At 38.1% G+C, this 24,623-nt stretch overlaps 1 protein-coding gene across 2 annotated transcripts in view; it reads right to left on the reverse strand.

Annotated features, from left to right (window-relative positions):
• Positions 1-24,623, reverse strand: part of DDX46 (DEAD-box helicase 46) — a 72,934-nt gene that overhangs the window by 37,751 nt on the left and 10,560 nt on the right. For both annotated transcript variants that reach the window (XM_032425176.1, XM_032425175.1), the window contains exons 5-13: positions 22,322-22,487; positions 19,363-19,514; positions 18,234-18,347; positions 17,207-17,372; positions 16,364-16,484; positions 15,617-15,792; positions 14,565-14,686; positions 13,440-13,518; positions 11,583-11,665 (exon numbers count right to left, since the gene is read on the reverse strand). In XM_032425176.1, coding sequence (XP_032281067.1) covers positions 11,583-11,665; positions 13,440-13,518; positions 14,565-14,686; positions 15,617-15,792; positions 16,364-16,484; positions 17,207-17,372; positions 18,234-18,347; positions 19,363-19,514; positions 22,322-22,487 — 1,179 coding nt within the window. The remainder of the gene's footprint in view (positions 1-11,582; positions 11,666-13,439; positions 13,519-14,564; positions 14,687-15,616; positions 15,793-16,363; positions 16,485-17,206; positions 17,373-18,233; positions 18,348-19,362; positions 19,515-22,321; positions 22,488-24,623) is intronic.

A 24,623-nucleotide genomic window follows, 5' to 3' on the forward strand; every position in this document is an offset into this window, starting at 1 on the left:
AAAACAGGAGATGATAGCAACATTTTGATTAAGTTGGTACCCAGACCCAAGAAAACATAATCCTAAAATGAGAATGAGGGCGCCTGGGTGGCTCAGTTGGTTAAGCGACTGCCTTCGGCTCAGGTCATGATCCTGGAGTCCCTGGATCGAGTCCCGCATCGGGCTCCCTGCTCGGCAGGGAGCCTGCTTCTCCCTCTGACCCTCCCCCCTCTCATGCTCTCTCTCTCTCATTCTCTCTCTCAAATAAATAAATAAAATCTTTAAAAAAAAAAAATAAAAAAAAATAAAATAAAATAAAATGAGAATGAACTAGATTTTCAAGAAGCACCCTAACCTGTCCCTCCTCCACAGAAGGGTTATTCTTCACCACCCAATGTCTAACTTTGAGAGTCAACTTAAGTTCTCTGTAATGTTTTCCAGTATTTTTTTTTTTTTAAAGATTTTTATTTATTTGACAGAGAGAGAGACAGCAGGAGGGAACACAAGCAGGGGGAGTGGGAGAAGCGGGCTTCCCGCCGAGCAGGGAGCCCGATGTGGGGCTCGATCCCAGGACCCTGAGATCATGACCTGAGCCGAAGGCAGACGCTTAACGACTGAGCCACCCAGGCGCCCCTGTAATGTTTTCCAGTAAAGCTTCATAATTTTCTCCAAAAGATCTTATACATCTTTTGTCAGGTTTATTTTTTCATGCTTTTGTAAATTATATGTTTTTTTTAAGATTTTATTTATTCATTTGAGACAGAGCAAGAGAGAGAGCACAAGCAGGACCGAGGGGCAGAGGAAGAGGGAGAAGTAGGCTCCCCGTTGAGCAGGGAGCCCAACGTGGGGCTCAATCCCAGGACCCCAAGATCAGGACCTAATCCGAAGGCAGATGCTTAACCGACTGAGCCACCCAGGTGCCCCGAATTATATGATTTTTAAAGTACATTTTCTTACTGAGAAAAGAAATGTAAATGATTTCTGTTTACTGACTTTGTATCCAGAAACTTTATGGTCCTCTTAACAATTTATCTGTAGATCATTTTGAGTCTTCTACAAAGACAGTCTTAACATCTGCAAAGAACACTTGCTTCTTCCTTTCTAAACATTATACCCTTTCTCCTCTAGTAAAATGTTGAATGGATGTTAACTACTTTACTTTGTTTTTCATGTGAAAAGTTTAAAAGTTCTACCGCTAAGTGTAACATTTACTACAGATTTTTTTGTAGATACTGTTCATTGGATATGGAGGTTCCCCACTAGTCTCTGCTGAATTTTTTTAAAGATTTTTTATTTATTATTTGAAAGAGAGAAAGAGAGAACTCACACAGGGGGCGGGAGGGGCAGAGGGAGAGGGACAAGCAGACTCCCTGCTGAGCAGGGAGCCCAATGCGGGGCTCAATCCCAGGACCCTGGGATCATGACCTGAGCCAAAGGCAGACTCGTAACCCACTGGGCCACCCAGTGCCCCATCGCTGCTGAATTTTTAAATCATAAATGAAATTTTATCAAATGCCTTTTCCACATTTTAGATAATAGTATGGTTTTTTCCTCTATTCTGGTAACAGGGTGGATTGTATTTTTTTGACTTTTCTTTTTTCTTTTTTTAAGAAAAGATTTATTTATTTATTTATTTATTTATTTATTTATTTGACACAGAGAGAGAGAGAGAGAGTGAGAGAAGGAACACAAGCAGGGGGAGTGGGAGAGGGAGAAGCAGGCTTCCTACTGAGCAGGGAGCCCGATGTGGGACTCAATCCCAGGACCCTGGGATCATGACCTGAGCCTAAGGCAGATGCTTAATGACTGAGCCACCCAGGCGCCCCTTTATTTTATTTTTAAAGATTTTATTTATTTATGAGGGAGCGAGCATGAGCAGGGGGAGGGGCAGAGAGAAAAGCAGACTCCCCGCTGAGCAGGGAACCCGATGGACGTGGGGCTCGATCCCAGGACCCTGGGACCATGACCAGAGCGGAAGGCAGCCGCTTAGCCAACTGAGCCATCCAGGTGCCCCGGTTTTATTTCAGAGATAGAGTGTGTGTGTGAGTGAGGGAAGGGGCAGAGGGAGAGAATTTTCAAGCAGACTCCCCACTGAGCACAGAGCCCGTTGCAGGACTTGATCTCAGGACCCATGAGATCATAACCTGAGCCAAAATCAAGAGTCAGACACTTAACCGACAGCCACCCAGGAGGCTCTTACTTGATTTTTCTAACTTTAAACTAGCCTTTGCATCTAAAGAATACTAACTTCAATGTGATTTATTATTTATTTTAAGCATTACTATATTTGGTTCCCTAATACAATTTTTAGGGTTTTTGCATCATTGTACATTAAACTATACCTTGTTTGATTTAGATACCAATATTATATTGGCCTATAAAATGAAATTGCCACTATGGAAAGTTTGACAGTTCCTTAAAAAGTTAAATATAAATTACCACACAATTTAGAAATCCTACCCCTTGGTAGAAATAAAGACATATGTCCACACAAAAACTTGTAGCAAATGTTCACAGCAGCATCATTCATTAACAGCCAGAAGTGGAAATAATCCAAAATATTTATCAAACAGTTCATGGATAAACAAAACATGATACACATCCATATGACAGAATACTAACCACTCAGCAATAAAAGAATGAAAGATATGCTATAACATGGACAAAGCTCGGGCGCCTGGGTGGCTCAGTCGTTAAGCATCTGCCTTCGGCTCAGGGAATAATCCCAGGGTCCTGGGATCGAGCCCCCCATCGGGCTCTCTGCTGGGCAGGAAGCCTGCTTCTCCCTCTCCCACTCCCCCTGCTTGTGTTCCCTCTCTCGCTGTGTCTCTCTCTGTCAAATAAATAAATAAGAAATCTTAAAAAAAAAAAAAAAATGGACAAAGCTCAAATACATTATGCTGAGTAAAATAAGCTAGATGTATAATATATGAATTTTATATGAAATGTCCAGAAAAGACAAACATATTAAGACAGAACACAGATCAGCAGCTGCCTCAGGCTGGGGTGAAAACCGGAAATGAGTAAAAATAGACATGAGGCATCTTTCTTGTGATGGAAATGTTCTAAAACTGGATTGTGGAAAAAAAATAAAACTGGATTGTGGGGATAGCTGCACAAATGTGTATGTACACTAAAAACCATTGTATTATACGTTTAAAACAGGTGAATTTTATGGTATATAATGAGGACTGAGAGCCCTTTTAAAAATAAAAGATTACAAAGATCTTATGAATTGTTATTTACCCTTTTTTATACTTTGAAATAAAATATGATTAGGAATACAATTATCAATTCCTGGAATATCTGGTAGAACTTGCTAATAACAAATAGGAACTGGTGGCTTCCGTGTGGGAAAATTAAAAGCTGATTTCTTTAATGAATGTAAGACTACTGCAGTGTTCTTACTTCTGAGTCTGTTTAAAGCTTTCAAATGTACTGGCATACAAAGAAAGATAAAAGCAAGAAGGGAGGAGTGCCTGGGTGGCTCAGTTGGTTAAGCGTCCAACACTTGATTTTGGCTCAGGTCATGATGTCAGGGTGGTGAGATCATGAGACTGAGCCCTGCACCTGGCTCCAAGCTCAGCAGGGAGTCGCTTAAGACTTTTTCCCTCTCCCTCTGCCCCTTTCCTCGCTCACATGCACATTCTCTCTAATCACACTCACGCTCTCTCCAATAAATAAATAAAATCTTTAAAAAAAAGAAAATAAAAGCATTAGTTTTATAATATATAAATGCCCTTTTATTTGTCAATAAAACAAAACAAAAAGCAATAAAATGTTTTAAGATGGTAAAAGATTAATCAAGCTCAAGGAAGCAGAATCCCATGCTAGCAGTAAGGAAAAGTTGAGAACAAAGCTGTTCTCCCTACATGAACGTGAAAGGTGGGGTGCCAGAATAAGGAGAATTGATACAAGGTCTGCTTAAGAAGCAAGCAAATCACCCAACCTCCACCTGCTACTCAGCCAGGCAATGGGCCTTTCTCTCATCCTAGCCAAAGACCTAAAGGTTTAGCTTCTGCAGAGAATAAAACAAGATCATGAATGGATGAAGCAAGGATAAAATCCTAAGAAGAAAAGCATTAAGTAAACGCATAATGCTCGAGGCTGAGGCTCCCACCTCTCCATCAAGGCCTCTTTCCCAACCCAAAACGGGAGACAGACCTTCATATTCGAGGCAGAAGACTGCCAATATTTCTCCAGGCACAGTCTGCCCAGCGCAAGAAGACAAGCAGAAGACAGTCCCCAACCAAAAGAAAGACCCAACCAGATCACAACAGTGAAAGTCACAGTCAGTAAGTCCTGCTCTGGCACAGAGAGCTTTGAATTTTAAGCTGCCCTTTCTCCACCCCTTAAACACAAGTAGATAACTACAGATTCCCAGACATCTACAGAATGCAGAAACCAAAGCAAATAGAAAATCAACTCAGAGGACACAGATCCTATGTAGGTAGAAGGCAATCTTTAAAAATGAATCATTTAAATGAAATCTTGCCATTTGCAACGACATGGATGAACCTACAGGGTATAATGCTAAGCGAAGTAAGTCAGAAAAAGACAAATACCATATGATTTCACTTATATGTGGAATTTAAGAAACCAAACAAAAGAACAAAGAATAAAAAGAGACAAACAAAAAAAAAAACAAACTCTTAAATACAGAGAACAAACTGGTGGTCACTAGAGGGGAGGCAGATGTGGGGATGGATGAAATAGGTGAAGATGATTAACAGTACACTTATCATGATGAGTACTATTTTACTGAATATTGTACACCTGAAACTAATATAATACTGTGGGCTAATTATACTTGAATAACAATAAATTTAAAAAAGTAAAAATGAATCACTTAAGTGCTCACTTTAGCAACACATATACTAAAAATAATTGGAATGATACAGAGATTAGTACGGCCCCTTAATGCAACATTGACATAGAAATTCCTAAAGTGTTCTATTAAAAAAAAAAAAAAAATCATTTAAGAAAAGATTTAGTCTTGGGTTACAGAACTTTGGGGATCCTAATAAGGTGAGAAACAAAGGGGACTCTGTTGATCCCAGAATGATGGATCCCAGGACAGCAGCTGTATGTCAAGCAGAGAGAACAACAAACCATGACTGGACTAGGTCAAAAGGCTCTGAAAAAAACTCCTTAAGGAAGATGAAACAAACAGAAAACTTGACTGTTTCAACTACTTGATATATTTATATAACTAACAGAGTTTGGCATTTAATTAAAGTATATAGAAATCCTGCCAACAAACATAAAAAGACAATTATCTCTAGAGAAAACAAAAAGTTATAGAGGAAATTAATCATCAGTTTAGGGACGCCTGGGTGGCTCAGTCGTTAAGTGTCTGCCTTCGGCTTGGGTCATGATCCTAGGGTCCTGGGATTGAGCCCTACATCGGGCTCCCCACTCAGCGGGAGGCCTGCTTCTCCCTCTCCCACTCCCCCTGCTTGTGTTCCTGCTCTCCCTCTCTGTCAAGTAAATAAATAAAATCTTAAAAAAACTTACTTTAAAAACATAATAATAATAATCAATTTAATACATTGCCCAGCTCTGAATAACATTTAGATTGCCATAATGTTATATTCTGATCCAATTAAAACAGCAACATAAATCTGAAAATATAAAGGATGAAAATGATGCAAGAATGTAACAGGAGGAAGGAAAACAGAGAAATTACATTCCCCCATGGGAAGTCAATAAGTAGTATCAAAAACAGAAAATTAAAAAGGAGAAGTAAAAGCACTCTATTTAGAGAAATAGAATATCAAAATAATCAGCTAAGAGACTAAAGAGAAAGTAGAGAAGGGGTACCATTAAACCTATGTGCACGTGTGACCATTAATTTAAGACTAAAAATGTAAAAAATTAGATCAGGTATTCCTCTGCTCAAAACCCTCTAATATATTAGGTGTGCCTGGGTGGCTTAGTTGAGCATCCAACTCCTGATCTCAGCTCAGGTCTTGAGCTCAGGGTTGTGAGTTCAAGCCAAAAAACAAAAAACCCCAAAAGCCTCCCAATATAACTTATCGCATTAAAATTAAAACCCAAATTCCTAGGGGTAGCTGGGTGGCTCAGTCATTAAGCGTCTGCCTTCATCTCAGGTCATGATCTCAGGGTCCTGGGATCGAGCCCCACATCGGGCTCCCCGCTCTGCGGGAAGCATGCTTCTCCCTCTCCCACTCCCCCTGCTTGTGTTCCCTCTCTTGCTGTGTCTCTCTCTGTCAAATAAATAAAATCTTTAAAAAAAACAAAATCCAAATTCCTAGCCCTGCTGTACAGGGTCTTACATGTTCACCACACCATCAGTACATCTTTCTGTCCTCATCTTCTACTCTCTCCCATCACATTCCCCATTCTTTACTCTGCTCCAGGGACACTGGCCAAGCAAGCTCCCACATCAGGACATTTGTACTGGCTCTTCGCCTGTAACACTTTTCTACCAAATATCCCCATGACTCAATCTCTCACTTTACTCAGGTCCCAGTTCCTATGTCATCTTATCAGGAATGCTTTTCTTTAATTTCCTATATAAAATGACATCCCTTTTGGAATGACTGAAGTACATTACTGAAAATTAGGAATCATTAACCACACTTGGTTTGATAATATGAATTTGATAGTAATATCACTGCAAATTCACATTAATGTGTCCATCTTTTAAGACATTACATACAAAGCTGATCATCTTAAACAAGTCGAAGGACTGCTCATTGAGTCTCAACTTCTCATTTTATACATGTATAAACAAGGATCAGACAATTCACATTCAAGTGCCACTGTGGCCTTGAAACTCTTCAAAGAATAATAAACATCCTGCCTTCCTAGACTATTCACAAATAACCTTTCATTCTCAGCATATGCAGAAAGACAATATCAAAGGATAAAAGTTTTCTGGAGAACCAGACCTAACTCCTTTTCTTAAAGATTTTATTTATTTATTTATTTATTTGAGAGAAGGAGAGAGAAACAGAGAAACAGCATGAGAGGGGAGAGGGTCAGAGGGAGAAGCAGGCTCCCCGCTGAGCAGGGAGCCCGATGCGGGACTCGATCCCAGGACTCCGGGATCATGACCTGAGCCGAAGGCAGTTCCTTAACCAACTGAGCCACCCAGGTGCCCCTAACTCCTTTTCTTGTCATAGTGCAGAGAAATCTTCCTGAATAAGCTACAAACCCTGTGCTTCCTGTAACAGTGTACTGCACATGGGAGCTTAGATTTACCTTATGACTATCTATTACTGCTTAGAGTCATGAAGATGCCTACAGAATGACCCTAATGATCACATACTTTTTCAATGATGACTGGTCTGTGTTTTGACTGCCTTGGCTATCAGACTGGAAGCTATCAGACTGGGGGCTACTGATTAAAAGCTGTTCCTGAAATTTTTCAATGTTTCCTCTTTCACACTACACAGATACTTCAAGTCAGCTGTGGTCTGCCAAGTAAGTACATAAACTTCTTTCACACTCATAGGCTAAAACTAAATTCATCAGGCCAGTCACTAACGTTTACAAAGGTAGTAGTTTTTCCACTTTTCGCTGATTCAACTCCTGATCACTGGCATATGCTTGTTTTAGAGACGTTCTAAAAGATTAACACATTCTGTCTTGTATTTCTCTTGATGACGTGCAATGCTTTTCTTCACCCTCAAGAAAATAATTTGCTACCAAGTTAATGATTTATTTATTCACCAATGTAAATATCCCAATCCCAATTTTTAAATCACCAATAGGGTCCTTGAGATGTTGCTATCTATGTTGGTAAAAATTACCCTGGACTAGATCATAGTATGAAATAGTAATAAAACGTGGGGCGGGGCGGCGGGGGAGGCAAGTGTCATTACATCTCTGAATCTGTCTCCTCTAATGTAAAGTATTACATTAGACTTAAAAAATAAGTTTTCAAAAATCTGTCTTTTTTCAGTACCTCAATTTCCTTAAGTAGTAGCCATGTTATTCATCTGTAACTGCTTATGCACCAAACCCTTCACCACTGGCCTCAAGAGAGAGACTCAGAGATGCTGAGGTGTCTAATCATCTATCTAGTGACCTAATTTTGATGTGAATTTGAAGACAGTCTTCAAAGTACAGTAATCTCCCATGAGATACTGAGCTCCTTAAGATGACTGATGCAAGCCTGGTGCTTTACAGTGTACAACTGACAAGCACATTTACTCTCTCATTTTACTATGTGATTGGTATTTTTAAGAAAGTGAAAACTCGGTGGGGCGCCTGGGTGGCTTGGCTGGTTGGGCGTCTGACTCTTGGTTTCAGCTCAGGTCAGGATCTCAGGGTCGTGGGATAGAGCCCTGAGTCGGGCTCCGCGCTCAGCAGGGGGGTCTCTTTGGGATTCTTTCCCTCTGCCCTTCCCCTTGCTCTCTCTCAAATAAATAAATCTTAAAAAAGAAAAAAAAAGAATGAAAGAAAGTGAAAACTTGGAGTAAATGTCTTCAGAATCTTCAGCTTCATTCATTTTGTATTAGACATAGGCATGAATAAATTTAGGCCAATTACAACATTGTCTTTCTTAATAAAAAGATAACACATAAATAATATTTTTTTAAATAAGAGGAATATTATTTACATACTTCTACCAAAGTATGTATGTCCAGCTCCAAAGTGGCTAACTTAAGCTAAAGATTAATTTCTGTATCTAATTGATTTCTTCTCTTACTCTTTATTTTTACGAAACTAAAAAAGAACAAACCTAGAAACTATAGAGCAATTTCTCATGAAAACCACTTTTTAATATTCTGTCAAATGCTACTTTTAATTGATTCCAATTTCGGTAAAGGAACAAATGGATTCCTAATCTACTCTTCTGTTGCCTTTGGTTCCAAAAGGAGTTCACATTCTGTTGCAGCCCTTAGGAATATGTCCACTAAGAAGTACAAGTTTTTCTTCAGTAAGTTCTTAAAAAAAAAAAAAATCAGTAAGGTTTAAGAAAGAGGTACACTTTTCTACTGGTCTTTTTAAGAAATCCTGTTATCTGGGGCGCCTGGGTGGCTCAGTCAGCTAAGCGTCTGCCTTCAGCTCAGGTCATGATCCTAGGGTCCTGGGATCGAGCCCTACGTTGGGCTCCCTGCTCAGCAGGGAGCCTGCTTCTTCCTCTCCACCCCGCTCATGCTCTTTCTCACTATTTCTCTCTCAAATAAATAAAATCTTAAAAAAAAAAAGAGGGGCGCCTAAGTGGCTCAGTTGGTTAAAGGACTGCCTTCGGCTCGGTCATGCTCCTGGAGTCCTAGGATCGAGTCCTGCATCAGGCTCCCTGCTCAGTGAGGAGTCTGCTTCTCCCTCTGACCCTCCTCCTTCTCATGCTCTCTCTCATTCTCTCTCTCTCAAATAAATAAATAAAATCTTAAAAAAAAGAGAGAGAATAAGAGAAAAGAAAAGGAAATTCTGTTATCCTTCACCCTAAAAACTCTTCTTTTGGCACTAAAAGTGTTAAGTTTAAACAATACACAAACATTTTCCCGAGCGCCTTTCGACCTGCCAGCCTGTTCAAGCTTCAATGTGGAAAAGTAGAGTCCTGTACCTTCTGCCCATGCCATTGCACAACACGTACACTTACTGTACATTCACAGTCAGAAAGATATACATTCAGCGGCCATGATTTAATTTAGTTCCCAATTTTCATTATTTTCTTCAGTACAGAATCATGTCTGGAGGCATACTGCCTGCCCACTCTTCTCTAGATAGAAGCCATTGTGCAGATGTGCATTTACTAATACCAGCTTTGATTCAAATGCGAGTGCCTTTACTTGCTTTACACCCAAATAGTGCACTGTGACACTGACCCCAACCCAGCACTTTCTATACTACAGCTCACAAAATAATCATTAATTTACTCTGAAATTTCTTCTCTTCAACAGGTTTTAGTGATCAACAAACTATTACTCAGCATTTCTCCCTCAGGTACTTACGGAGATGTAAGCACTAATGGCAAGGGATGATTCACGCTCTGCACACCAATGAATGGGAAATGTTGTTTGACCTCTTTACGGCAAAGCTTAACGGATCAACCAGAAAGGCCCAATCACCACACCTACCTTAAACACTACCATAAAGTCTAAGATTTCCCGGGATTAGGAAAGACATTAAAAGGATCTAATTCCATCTTCCATCTGATTCATCAATTCCCTCTACTCTCTTTCCACAAATGGACCACCCTGCCTCTACCCAAACACATGGATGAAAAGCATATTCAGTATCTGCCCTCCTCCCACAATGTAACTTGTTTCATCTCCAAATAATGTGGTTTTTTTTTTTTTTTTAAGATTTTATTTATTTATTTAACAGAGTGAGACACAGTGAGAGAGGGAACACAAGCAGGGGGAGTGGGAGAGAGAGAAGCAGGCCTCCCACTGAGCAGAGAGCCCGATGCAGGGCTCGATCCCAGGACCCTGGGATCATGACCTGAGCTGAAGGCAGACGCTTAACGACTGAGCCACCCAGGCGCCTCTCCAAATAATGTTTATCCAGCCCTTTCTCAGATTATGCTCAGATCCAGCTTCATATAACTTCCCAAGTGGGTCCCAGGTCTACTCCTCAATGATTCCTTCATGTGACAGATTTTTTTCAAAGGGTTAAAGGATGCTATCAAGTCCTCTATTCCAAGCTAAATATTCCTCTTTAACTATTTCTCACATGGTTCAGGCATCATCATAGTCCTCTTTACTCTTATGTGCTCTTCTATATCTCATTTAGACTGTGATCCCTAATCTAAACACACGCACATGACAAGAAATACATTTCTAGAGACTTACGTGAAAAGACTAAAGACCACTTTTACTGTGTCCCTTTCTAATACCCCATTTCAATTAATGCAGTTTGCAATAGAAAATAAATCTTTTTTGGTATCCATAGCACACTGATAACTCGCATACTTTATCTCAATAAAAATACCACCTCTTAACATGTGTCCCTCTAAGTTTTTATCACTGAAATTTTGTATCTGAGCAAAGAGTGTGTATGAGGAATATGAAAATCTAAAGCAGATAAATGCTCTGGGCCTCGTTTTTACATTTGGAGAATATAAACAGCATGTGCTATATTGATCATGAGGTAATTAAAAGCATGAAGTAAAGGAATTTGAAAGGACAATGAGGGTGCCTGGGTGGTTCAGTCGGTTAAGCGCCTGTCTTCGGCTTGGGTCATGATCCCAGGGTCCTGGGATTGAGTCCCACATCGGGCTCCTTGCTCAGCGGGGAGCCTGCTTCTCCCTCTCCCTCTCCCCCCTGCTCGTGCTCTCTCTCTGAAATAAATAAAACCTTAAAAATGTATAGAAAAAAGGGACAACGAAAACTATAAAATATGAAAGCTTAAGCTTCTATTATCAGCACTCCAATTCTAATTTTACCAATGATGGTTTTAAAAGACCAACAGAGAAAGCCTGCACAAATACCTTCTGAACCAGTTTTATGAGGAATTCAAAACATAAATATCTATTTCAATTTCATATGTCCTCAACTTACTATATTACAGCGCCAACAAAAATGTGTGTGAGAATTTCAGACCCCATAAGAACATTTCATTCTCACGGCAATTACAAGGTTTATTTTATAGTTCAAAACACTAAGACATTTAGTGATTACCTGTGGTTCAAAACCCATGTCAAACATTCTGTCTGCTTCATCTAAAACAACATATGTCACTCTTCGAAGATTTGTGACCCGACCTAAGATGAGGAAAAAAAAATAAAGACAAAACGAAAACTAAAAATCAGTCACAATTCATTTTATGACTACCAAGAACTTTAAAAAACTGTAAAGGGAACTAAAATGCCTGACTTAACCAGAGGGGTAAGTTAGGTATGTTTAAACAGTGAAACGAAATTTTGGTCTACAAGATCTTAATCTAATGGCAAGTACTTTCTGACAATGGGTATATGAGGCCCTTTATTTTGTCAAACTCGTCTCTTGCATACCATCATAGGGCCTGAAGGACCTGTAAAATTCAGAAAACAGCCCTCTCCAAAACACATCATAAAACTAAGACTGAGATGAAGCATCGAGCCACATCAGCCATTATCTGACAGCATCACCTAGGAAAAAACATATTAGAGATTACAGCGCATGTGTGGAAAGCAAGTTCCAGTGCTAACTATTTTAGATGCAGAAAACCTCCTTTTTATATTAATTTATAAACTACTTCCACAGAGTTAGAAGCTTCTAATGGGCATGTCAAGATATTAATGAGAAGCTATTCAACATCATGAGGTAACTAAAGTACTACACAAAAACTTCAAATACCAAATGTATTGCATATACACATTTTTCTATACAAAGATATAAATTCAATTTTATTAAATGGTCCCACTGGTTTAAATAGTAGCAAGGCGTTTCTTAGCCAGCAAAAACTAAATACATACACAGGAAGCCTTTCTAAAGGATTAACACAAGCGTTTCTATCAACTGATGAATCAATCACCTGGCAAAAACATGTATAAAACAGTTATTCAATATAAATCAAAAAGACAGATAAAGGAAAAAGGTAAAATTAATCAAGATGAATTTCAGGAGACTTAATCAATGCAGCATTGAGAAAAAACAAGGGATTATTTTATCAGTATTCAACCCAGAACTTTTTATGCTGTACAGGCACAGAGATTTATCAAACAACTTCAGTGTCACTTCACCAACATCATGGAGAATTAGAAGTAAATGTATGCAGAAATTCAAGCAGAATGCTATGAGAAACATGCATTACTCACAGTTTTTAATACTCTACTATGTATATACTGAATATTGCAATGGAAACCTTTGAAAGCATTTTCTTCAAAAAACTAAGAAATGAAGCCAAAATAAATGCTTCCTAATATTTAAGTATTCCATACTAACATCTGCAGCCCCCATTAGTTCTGCAAAGTTGGGAACAGCATTAAATGACCTACCTTGGATGGCTTACGTCTCGGAAGCCCAGTTCTATAAATCTTGAAGGGCCTTTCTCCACAGAAGTTAAATAATGTCAACAGTTTAGTAACAGTTTTGATAGGGAATAATTTAACAAAGCACAACATATGAGCTAAAAAACATGCAATATTTACAAAAGATAAAATTTCTTGAAGCTGCAATACCTTAATTTACCCAGTATTGTAAGAAAATACTAGCTCCTGTGGTAAAAAAAGTCTAAAGCTTAGAATAATAATAATAATAAAAGGACAGTCCACCCCCCCGACCCGTTAAAAGCAAAGCTAGGCCAAAATTTGATTAAGAATCCACGTTAAGAGCTAAAAAGATCAGATGGAGTTAGTTCTGAAAAGACGTTGTAAATTAAATTGCAATAATATTATGAACGCTTGCAACAATAAGCTTATTGCAAAATTTTAAGATATTACAGCTTTAAGAAGAAATATAAAAACACTTCGGTGATTTCTTGTATCTGCTTTAATAAAAATGTACAGAATTCAATAAAGAGAAACAAGAACAAAAAAAAAAATACCCCTGACTTACCACTGTTAGCTGCTAACATGTCAATCATTCGACCAGGTGTGCAAACAATAATTTCAGCACCTCTTTTCAGCTCAGCAATCTAATGAAAAAGATGAAATTTTACAGTCTATTTAACACTATTACTTATTTAAACAAATCTGAAAATACTGCCCAGGGTCCCTGCACAGCTCCATAGGGTAAAGACAGTGAGGTCTGATTAGAAGCCTCCAAAGCTTCCTGCTTAATTCTTTGGAATGCTGGTGTACAACCAAAGTAAGAGGAAGCGGCAACATGACCACATGGTGCTGTAACTTTGAACTCAGGGAAAACCAGAGAATTTTACCAATTTTAATTTGACATGATCCCTCAAAACAAGGAAAGGAGCATGAGAGAGCAGTAATTAAAGCAATTATACAGACCAATTATTTCAAGTTAGGAGTTGTTTCCATTAGTGAATCATTACGTAAGTAAGTCACAACCAGTGTTTTAAAAATGAAATAGAATGGTAAAAACAGAATGGACTAGAGATCATAAAACTTTTGTTTGACTTCTATATAATATTCATGCATGTATCAAGTTATTTTTGTAAATATTATTTCTTACAATAAACTCATCAAAACAACTGAGGAAGATAAGCTCAGAAAACATAAAGTGTTTAGTAACAGCAACTATTCCTCAGAAAGGGTTTTGTGGTTAAATAAGTTCAGAAAATGTCACTTAATTTATCCCATTTTTCTAGTATCACAAGACATTTTTGTTATTAAAGACTAAGAAGTCCTGCAGGGAAAAAAACCCTACTTTAACATTGTATAATGTGACATTTCCAAAACTTATTTGATCACAGAACCCATTTTTTTTCCTCCTTCTAGTTAAAGCAAAATATCTAATGACTATCATTCTTTAGAAGACACTTGGAGGGGCGCTTGGGTGGCTCAGTCATTAAGCGTCTGCCTTCAGCTCAGGTCATGATCCCAGGGTCCTGGGATCGAGCCCAGCATCGGGCTCCCTGCTCAGTGGGGAGCCTGCTTCTCCCTCTCCCACTCCCCCTGCTTGTGTTCCTGCTCTCGCTGTGTCTCTCTCTGTCAAATAAATAAATAAAACCTTTAAAAAAAAAAAAAAAGAAGACACTTGGGGATGGGTACCCACCTGCTCACTGATTCCTGTTCCTCCATAAACACACACCACTCTGAGTCCCAGGGTCTTCGAAAACTTCTTACATTCTTTAGTAATCTGTAAAGCCAGTTCTCGAGTTGGAGTCATGATGACAGCTGAAAAGATAAATATGTCAAAAGACTAACCACCAAAATTCTGGAGGCTATGCTTTAAAGTGTTAAATTTAACCTCTGTAATAACATTCAAATTTCTTAGTCTAATTTTTGTTTTCATTTGTTTTATGGACGTTGGAAAATCCTATTTCAAAAGCTTTATAACAGCAGACATTGTGGTATATGATAATTTTAAGTAGATTTTAAGAACATGCTATAGAAAGATAAGTGAGAGTTAAATGCCTCACTCAACCATCAGGAAAATACTTGGTTGCAAAGAATGCAAATCATTCTCAACTGCAAATCACAGAGCAAAGATAATCAAGTGACTCACTGTGCTGCAGAGCCATACCTCGGTTTCCAGGAAACAACCTTGGTCTGAGGGGCAGACAGAGTAGGAATATATTGTGCCCTCTTTTTCCAAGAGAGGAGCTGAACAAATTTCCAAAACCCTACTCAAATTTGCAAAACAGATTTCTGCCAAATGAATCAAGAAATGAATCTGAAGACCTAATCCTGAAGGAAATGCTGGCACTATACAGCCTTTTAAGGCCAAAAATAAAAAAAGGAAATATATTTCCCTACAATCTTCCATGTTGAGTTTATTGATCCATGATACTCGCTAAGCACAAACCTCAATATAAATAAACAGATAGATGCACGAGGAGTCTACCTGCCGAGTCAGAGTTTAAAAATTGAGCTGTGCCAGGAGAGGCTGTTTTTGTACTTCTGAGATGTCACTCCAGAGCTCTGAAGATTCTCACTCCACCTGCTGGTAAGGGGAAATCAGCCCCAAAGTGCCAAATTTATAAAGGAAATGTACATAAAGACATCTTTATTGTTATAATAGAACATTATAAAGTATCAGGTCTTTCTGATTAACTGACAACAAAGGTGTTACCTGAAAAAACACTTTAATGAAAGGAATTGTACCTATTGGCCCCTCTCCTTCTTCTAATGACCTCTGATCCATGATGTGTCTAAACATGGGTAACAGAAAAGCAATGGTCTTTCCGCTTCCTGTCTTGGCAATACCAATCAAATCTCGTCCAGACATTATAGCAGGAATCGCCTGGGTTTGGATTGGTGTGGGCTTTTCATAGCCATGCCTTAAAAAGCAAACCAAAGGAAGATAAGGTAAAAAAGTGAGATCTCTGGGTCTCTCAAAGTCCCATAATAAGGTTTTCCAAAATGTGGTATATCCGTACAGTGAAATAATATTTGCCAAAAAGGAATGAAGTACTGAGGCATTCTACATCATGGATGAACACTGAAAATGTTACGCTAAGTGAAAGAAACTGGTCACAAAAGACTACATTAGTACAATCCCATTTATAGGAAATGTCCAGAATAGACAAATCTAGAGACAGTAGATTCATGGCTACTTAGGAGAGGAGAAGGGAGAAGTGTGACTACGAATGGATACAGGCCTCCTCTGGATAATGAAATGTTATAAAATTAGATTATGGTGATGACTGTTTAACTCCATAAGTATACTAAAAATCACTGAACTGTATACTCAAAGAGTAAACTTTATGACATGTAAATGCTACCTCAATAAAGCTGTGTAAGAAAAAAATAGTAAGTTTTCCTATTAGAATAAAAATAGAGTGAATTGTATAAAAGAACCATTCTGAATAGAAAGACATTGAAAAATGTAGATAATTGCTAACCACTTACTTTTTGAGAGAATTTAAGATCTTCATGGAAATTCCACACTGGACCCAAGATTTAATTGGTTTGGGGCAACCTTTTCCCTTGACAGTAATGCCCTCCATTTCCAACCGAAATACGTTTACCTCTACAAAACAAAATCCAGATTAAAAGCTGTTAACTATTGTTCCATTAATGCCTTCTACTTTTCAGTCAGGCCCGGTAAGATTAAGAATATTCAAATTTTTTTTTTAGTGCTACTAAAGATACCTCCACAGAAAAGCTACAGGACAAAATACTGAACAGCTCACGGAGACAGTTAATACAATCAGTGCCACAACTAACTGGAGACAAAAAGAAATACTCCAATTTCTATAATTTGCTTTTATTACGTCTTATATTATAACATCAATAAAAAACAATGATTGACAGGTAATACAGTTTTTCTCCAAGCAAGAGTTGTACAGATTATCCTTATTCTACCAGTATTACAAGATTCACATTTGTTCCTAACCCTCAAATCCCAGAAGGAAAAGGTTAACAATACTTAATTTGGTAACTTCACATAAAGAGTACTCTCAACCCTAAAAATCTCAACTACATGAGCCAAACTAATTTTTGCTCATTTTTAAAAATACTTCCAAAACTACATTGATTCCTCACTGGTCTGAATCTTTGCAGATGACATTCATAACTCTCTAGAATGACTTCTCACAGTCTAGTTTCCTTTCTCACTTCTTCAGGTAAGCCATGCAAATTCCTCCTAATCATGCATCACCTCACACACCTACCCAATATTCCTCCTGAGCAAAGCAAAGCATATCCCCCTCTGTTCCCACAATAACCAATAAATGAATGAAAGAATTTTACCTTCTTGAGACATTTTTGCTAATTCTGGAACTTCAACATAAAAGTTTTTTCTGAATGGTTCATATTCAATTTTTCCATGGTCCACTGGTTCTAGAAGCTTTCTCTGTTTTGTCTGATAGCCTGTAAGAGCTGTCTGAAGATCAACTTCTTCCTCCTCTGAAGAATACTATTTAAAAAAAAAAAAAAAGTAAAAAAAGCTAAAACAATTACTATTTTCTCCTTACGGGAGGCAGTGTTCCTAGCTTTTAAAATCCTCCTCTCCTGGGGCACCTGGTTGGCTCAGTTGGTTAAGCGTCTGCCTTCAGCTCAGGTCATGATCCCAGAGTCCTGGGATCTAGTCCCACGTCCAGCTTCCTGCTTAGCGGGAAGTCTGTTTCTCCTTCTCCCTCTGTCCCTCCCCACCCCTTGTGCTCTCTCTCTCTCTCTCAAATAAATAAAATAAAAAATCTCTAAAAAACATTTAAATAAAAAAATAAAATAAAATCCTCCTCTCTTAAAAAAATATAGATAAATAGATAGACAAATAAATAAATAAATAAATAAAATCCTCCTCTCCTAGAAAATATTCTTTGGCCTTTACTTTTTTGCATTCTGAATTCTTCAACTTAGTTTCTTTATTCTGGGCCCTCACAGAACATCCGAATGACAACATAAAGCTAAAATAACAAAAATAATTCTAATATGGCTTTAAGGAAGTTTTGATATAATTCTCTCCACACAAATCTTTACAAGGCATGTTAATAGGAAGAAATTCAATTCATTCTGTCACTTTATTTCTTCTCCCACCTTACATGTCTGAGGTGAACTGATGAGGGGCAGAGGGGAAGCAAAATGTGGGCATACAGAAAGAGGTCAAAGATACCAGAATGTTCTATCCACTGGCTAGGCAGCAACAATACTACTGAGAATAACAAGAATTCCTTGTAACATTAGTTTCTATAATTGAAAAGCACAACTCTACCAATGCTTTCTAATAAATACTTCTAGAATACTATCATGAACAAAGTCAAAATTAATGAAGAATTACCTCCATGGCATCCTGGTCATTCTCCATCAGCTCACCTTTCTTCTTATCAGAATCTACCACTGCTTTTTTGGTTGTCACAACAGTGACAACTTTTGTGACCGTTGGCCCAGACTTCTAAAATAAAAGAGGGATATATAAAGTATTTGTAAAAGTGAAAAACAAATTGTATGCAAATGAAACACAGTAATAACTGTCACAATTTATAATTCGAATTAACTTAGTTACTACTGAAAACTTAATGGACAAGACAATTCTCCTTATGAATTTGTTTAAATTTCAAAAATGTAACGTAACTGCATTATATAATATATAGTTTACTGTGTATTTTATATAATACTGTGTAGTTTAATATCATTTTATATAACATGTAAAGTTATAGAACATCTAATATTGTAATATAGTTCATTTTAAAAATACTACTAAATGGGGCGCCTGGGTGGCTCAGTTGGTTAAGCAACTGCCTTCGGCTCAGTTCATGATCCTGGAGTCCCGGGATTGAGTCCCACATCAGGCTCCCTGCTCGGCGGGGAGTCTGCTTCTCCCTCTGACCCTCCCCCCCTCATGCTCTGTCTCTCTCTCAAATAAATAAATAAAATCTTTAAAAAAAAAAAAAAATACTACTAAATGGTACTTTTCACTCACTGGACAAGCCAGACACTGTTCAGGGAACTTATAATAAATCAATAAACAAAGCAAATAAAGGTCACGGCTCTTAGGGAGCTTTTATTTTACAAGAAGGGAAAAACAATAAAGACAATAAAAAGCTAAACTATATATTCTGTCAAAAGCTAACAAGTATTATTAAAAAAAAGAAACATACACTATGGGAAAGGGGCTAAAGCATGAAAGATAAAAGTGGGGAAGAAGTCTGGAGACAACCTATTGAGAAGTCAACAATAAGCAAAGATATCAAACAAAGATGGTGGTGGTAAGAGTGATTTCTCAAAGGCTTACAGCTAAAACTCCCAAGCAACTACAGTACTGAGAAAAAGTACTAGCATTTCTGAGATGGGGGAGGAAATAACTTTCTAAAGTCAGGCAAGTCAGCAGTAGGTCAATGCGACAGTAATTTAAGTTACCCAATTAGGAATACTGGATAAACCCTTAAAAATAAGAGAAAATGGCATACCTTTTCATTTCCCCCACCACCTTTCACACTTCTCATATTAAACTTCTTTACTTCCTCTTTTACTTCTTCCATGTAAGCATCTAATGGATCTAACTCCTCACCCTCCATTTCATTTCCTTCCTTTTCAGCCTCTGCAGGATCATCTTCATCATCTAAAATAGCAGAAACACTTTTCTGTACACACGTTTCCAAAGGAAATACTTCATAATCAGATCGCAGCCCACCACTACCCGTTCTCTCCCTGCCCAAATGCCCTCCCTTCCAATCAACCCAGTGCAAATACTCACACTTATGAGTTTCTTAATCAAGCATGTTATCAGTTTTAAATAGTAATAATGATAAATTATAAGGTAAATTGAAAAGAGCTAGGACTAAAAAACTCCTAAATGATAGGTTTCTTTTCTTTCAATTACTTTTTATTTATTTTTTATTTTTTTAAAGATCTTATTTATTTATTTGACAGAGAGAAAGAGCATGAGCAAGGGGAGCAGCAGGGAGAAGGAGACGCAGGCTCTGAGCAGGGAGCCCAATTTGGGGCTCCATCCCAGGACCCTGGATCATGACCTGAGTTGAAGGCAGACACTTAACCAACTGAGCCACCCAGATGTCCCAGAACAATTACCTTTTTTTTTAAATCGGAGGAAAAACTCGTATTTTAAATTCAAGACAATCTAACTTTTTTTCATATAACTAAGACATCATTTCCCCTTAAAGATACGATCCCTTCAGCTATTTAAACTACTCTGTGAAACTTTCACAAAAACCGAAAAATTCACCGAATTTTCACAGAAAAATGGAAAAAAATTCCAGTTTCCTATAAAATTTCACACTCATCTACTTCACTATAACCTCAAGTCAAAATCACATATGGCAGGGAAATATTTCTAAGTTATGAAAAATCAGGAGGGACCTGAAAACATGCTTTTAATTTACCTTCATTACTAACATTATTTGTAGTTTAATAATTAAAGAGCTATTTACTGACTACGCCCATAAGAACCCAACTATCCAGTCTAAGGTAAAATCAGTAATCCTTATTGAACAGTACCCTACAATTTACGTATTAACATAAATATTTACAAGACATTTAATATCTCAATACGAATCCAGCAATTCCACTTCTAGGTATATATTCAAAAGAACCAAAAGCAGGTATTCAAAGAGATATTTGCACATTATTCATAGCAGCATTTTTCACAACAGCCAAAGGGTGAAACAATCCACATAGCCCACAGAGAAATAGGTAACCACAAAATGGACTCAGCCACAAAAAAGGAATGAAATTGTCATACATGCCACAACATGGAAGAACCCTGAGGACATTATACTGAGTGAAATAAGCCCAGATACAAAAGGACAAAGACTATATGATTGCACTTATATAAGGTACCTGGAATAGGCAAACTGACAGAATTACCAGGGATAAGGGGGTGAAGAGTAGGGCAGGATGTGGAGTAATCTTTATTGGGTACAGGGGGCACCTAGTTGGATCAGTCAGTGGACCATGCAACTCTTGATCTCAGGGTTGTGGGTTCAAGCCTTACATTGGGTATAGCAATTACTTAAGTTTTTAAAAATCTTAAAAAAAAAAAAAGACAAAGACAAAGAAAAGAGAGAAAAAAAAGAAATCTGGGGATGCCTGGTGGCTCAGTCGGTTAAGTGGCTGCCTTTGGCTCAGGTCATGATCCCAGGGTCCTGGGATCGAGTCCCACATTGGGCTCCTTGCTCAGTGGGGAACCTGCTTCTCCCTCTGCCTGCGGCTTCCCCTGCTTGTGCGCACATGCTCTCCTCTCTCTGACAAATAAATATTAAAAAAAAAAAAAAAAAGAAATCTATATTGTGTACAGTTCGTGTGTGGAATGATGAAAAAATTCTAGAAATGGATAGTGGTGACAGATGATGAACAACACCATGAATGTATGTAATGCCAAAGAACTATACACTTAAAAATGGTTAAAATGTGGGCTCCTGGGTGGCTAGGTCGGTTGAGCGTCTGACTCTTGATTTCAGCTCAGGTCATGATCTCAGGGTCCTGGGATCCAGCCCTGTGTCAGGCTCCTCACTCGGCGGGGAGTCTACTTGAGGTTTCTCTCTCCCTCTGCCACTCCCCCTGATCACTCGCTCTCACTCTCTCTCTCTCTCTCATTCAAATGGATAGATCTTTAAAAAAAATATTGGGGGGGCACCTGGGTGGCTCAGTCGTTAAAGCATCTGCCTTCGGCTCGGGCTGTGATCCCAGGACCCTGGGATCGAGCCCCACATCGGGCTCCCTGCTCCACGGGAAGCCTGCTTCTCCCTCTCCCACTCCCTCTGCTTGTGTTCCCTCACTTGCTGTCTCTCTCTCTCTGTCAAATAAATAAATAAAATCTTAAAAAAAAAAAAAAAAATATTGGGGCACCTGGGTGCCTCCATCAGTTAAGCGACTGACTCTTGATTTTGGCTCAGATCATGATCTTGCAGTTGTGGGATCGAGCTCTGAGTCTGGCTTCATGCTAAGTCTGCGTCAGATTCTCTCTCCTTCTCTCTGTTCCTCCCCCTACCCATGCACACTCCAGCTCTATTTCTCTCAAATAAATAAATAAATAAATCTTTAAAAAATATATTAAAAAAAAAATGGTTGGAGTGCCTGGGTGACTCAGTCGGTTAAGCCACGGGCTCCTGAGCCACCTGAGCTACCTTCGGCTCAGGTCACGATCCTGGGACCCTGGGATCAAGCCCCGTGTTGGGCTCCCTGCTCAGTGGGGAGTCTGCTTCTCTCTCTCCCCTCTGCCCCTCCCCCCGCTCATGCTCTCTCTCTCGCTAATAAAATCTTAAAAAAAAAAAAAAAAGGTTAAAATGTTATGTATATTTTCCACAGTAAAAAATAGCCTAAAAATTCCCAGCATGAAATATTACTCATATTTCTAGAATATGCTACATGAATTGTTATATAGACTATTAGTCTAACAAATGAATATACCATCATCATCTTCTAAACTCCATTTTTTCCCTTGTTTCATCTCTTCAATTTCCTTTTTCAGTTCCCCTATGTTTTCCATGGCCTTTTTACGTTGCTCTTCTCGCCATTTTTCTACTCTTTCTTTTCGCTTTCTCATTTCTTCTTCCAGCTTATTCTGATCAAAGTTCTTGGGGAAAATGAGAGATACAGAGGGAAACAAAGATTAACAACTTTATTCCAGCGACATTCCAAAAAAATTCTCCAAATTATAAAAAAGGAAAAGGAAAAACAGCTGTATTTACAAACTCCTCAATTTAGACCAGATTTAGATCACACATCCTTTTTTTTTTGAGTGTTTATAGTAGCTTTATTTATAATAGCTCCCAAATTGAAACAATTGCAGGGACACATCTTTTAAATATACCCACGAATATACCAGCAAAACGAAATCACAATGAAAAGCATCTTCAACTAAGAAAGCAGACAGACTTCAAACATGATAAACTAATCTCATTTTAATTTCAGGCAAGATGCTAACATGAATCCACTTTCTTCCTCAAACTAGAAACTAGATGAATTAACAAGGAAAATTCCCCAGTTATTAGTTATTCTCAACTTTAAATCCTCTAAACTCCTCAAAGATTGCCTCCATAAAAAAGAAATTTTCTATTACAAATTACTGAGTAAGTGAAAGCTATTTATCAACATGATTAAAGAGTTATGGTCTTTAAGTCTTTAGGTCTAATTTTCCTGGAAACAGCCATTCCAAAGACTTTATCAAGATGATTAATAATTCTCTGAAAAGGAGAAAGCAAACCATTTTCACAGGCATAAGCAGGAACTCAATGATTAAACATCATAGAAATAAAAAATTGACATATGCTGGGGTGCCTGGGTGGGTCAGTATGCTAAGCGTCTGACTTCAGCTCAGGTCATAATCTCGGGGCACTGGGATCGAGCCCTGCTTTGGGCTCCCTGCTCAGCAGGGAGTCTGCTTGTCCCTCTCCATCTGCCCCAGCCTCAGCTCATGCTCTGTCTCTCTCTCAAATAAAAAAGATTTTTTTTTTTTAATTTACATATGCTATCATTATAGATACGAAAATACATACATCAAAAAACAGTCAAAGAAAATACCACAAAATTTTAATGGTGACTTGAAACTAATATAACACTGGATGTTAACTACCCTGGAATTAAAATTAAAAACTTAATTAAAAAAAAAAATTTAGGTCACCTGGCTGGCTCAGTCAGAAGGACACGCGACTCTTAATCTTACGGTCGTGAAATGGGTATAGACCCACATTGGGTGAGGAGATTACGTAAATAAATAAACTTAAAAAAAAAAAGGTATACAACTCTTTTGGAGGGTACTTTGATACTATTTATCAAAATGTTAAATGCATATACCCACTGACAAAACCATTTCACTGATTCTAATTTACCCTATACTATATTTACAAAAGACGTGTAAAAGGATTCATGTACCACTGTTCATAATGAGACTGGAAATAACCTAAATGTCCATTAAAGGTGATTTCTTTACCTTGTTTCAATAGAACACTATGCAGGCATTAAAAACAATGAGCTATATCTATATATGCAGTTACAGAAGATCTCCAATATATAACAAATGAAAACAAGGTACTCTATTTAAGTTGGATGGTGGGTACACCACTGTGTATTCTTCCTCGGACCATATATATTGATAAAATAATGCGTAATTTAAAAATGAACAAAAGCAGGTCACCTGGCAAGCTCAGTCAGTGGAGCCTGCAACTCCTGATCTGGGGGTTGAGTTTGAGCCCCACAATGGGAGTAGAGATTACTTAATAAAAAATAAATAAATAAATAAGGAACAAAAGCAAGGTACAGAATAGTACATATAGTATGATCATATTTTAAGTAAAAACAGTAACATATATAGATATGCAATACTTTTGAGAAAAAAAATCTTCTAATAGGGACAGCTTTCACTTTTTTATTTTACATACTATCATTTATCTCAAAATAAAAATAGGGATGCCTGGGTGGCTCAATCGGTTAAGCATCTGCCTTCAGCTCAGGTCATAATCCCGGGGTTCTGGGATCAAGCCCATGTCAGGATCTTTGTTCAGCAGGGAGTCTGCTTCTCCCTCTCCCTCTCTCTCTGCTGCTCCCCCTGCTTGTGCTCTCTCACTCTTTCTCAAATAAATAAATAAAATCTTTAAAAATAAATAAATAAAATAAAAATATTTAGGGGCACCTAGCTGGCTCAGTCGGTAGAGCATGGGGCTCTTGATCTCAGGGTCGTGAGCTCAAGCCCCAGGTTGGATGTGGATCCTAC

The sequence above is a fragment of the Phoca vitulina genome, unplaced genomic scaffold, assembly GCF_004348235.1.
Source record: "Phoca vitulina isolate PV1807 unplaced genomic scaffold, GSC_HSeal_1.0 scaffold32, whole genome shotgun sequence".
NCBI classification, from domain to species: Eukaryota; Metazoa; Chordata; class Mammalia; order Carnivora; family Phocidae; genus Phoca; species Phoca vitulina.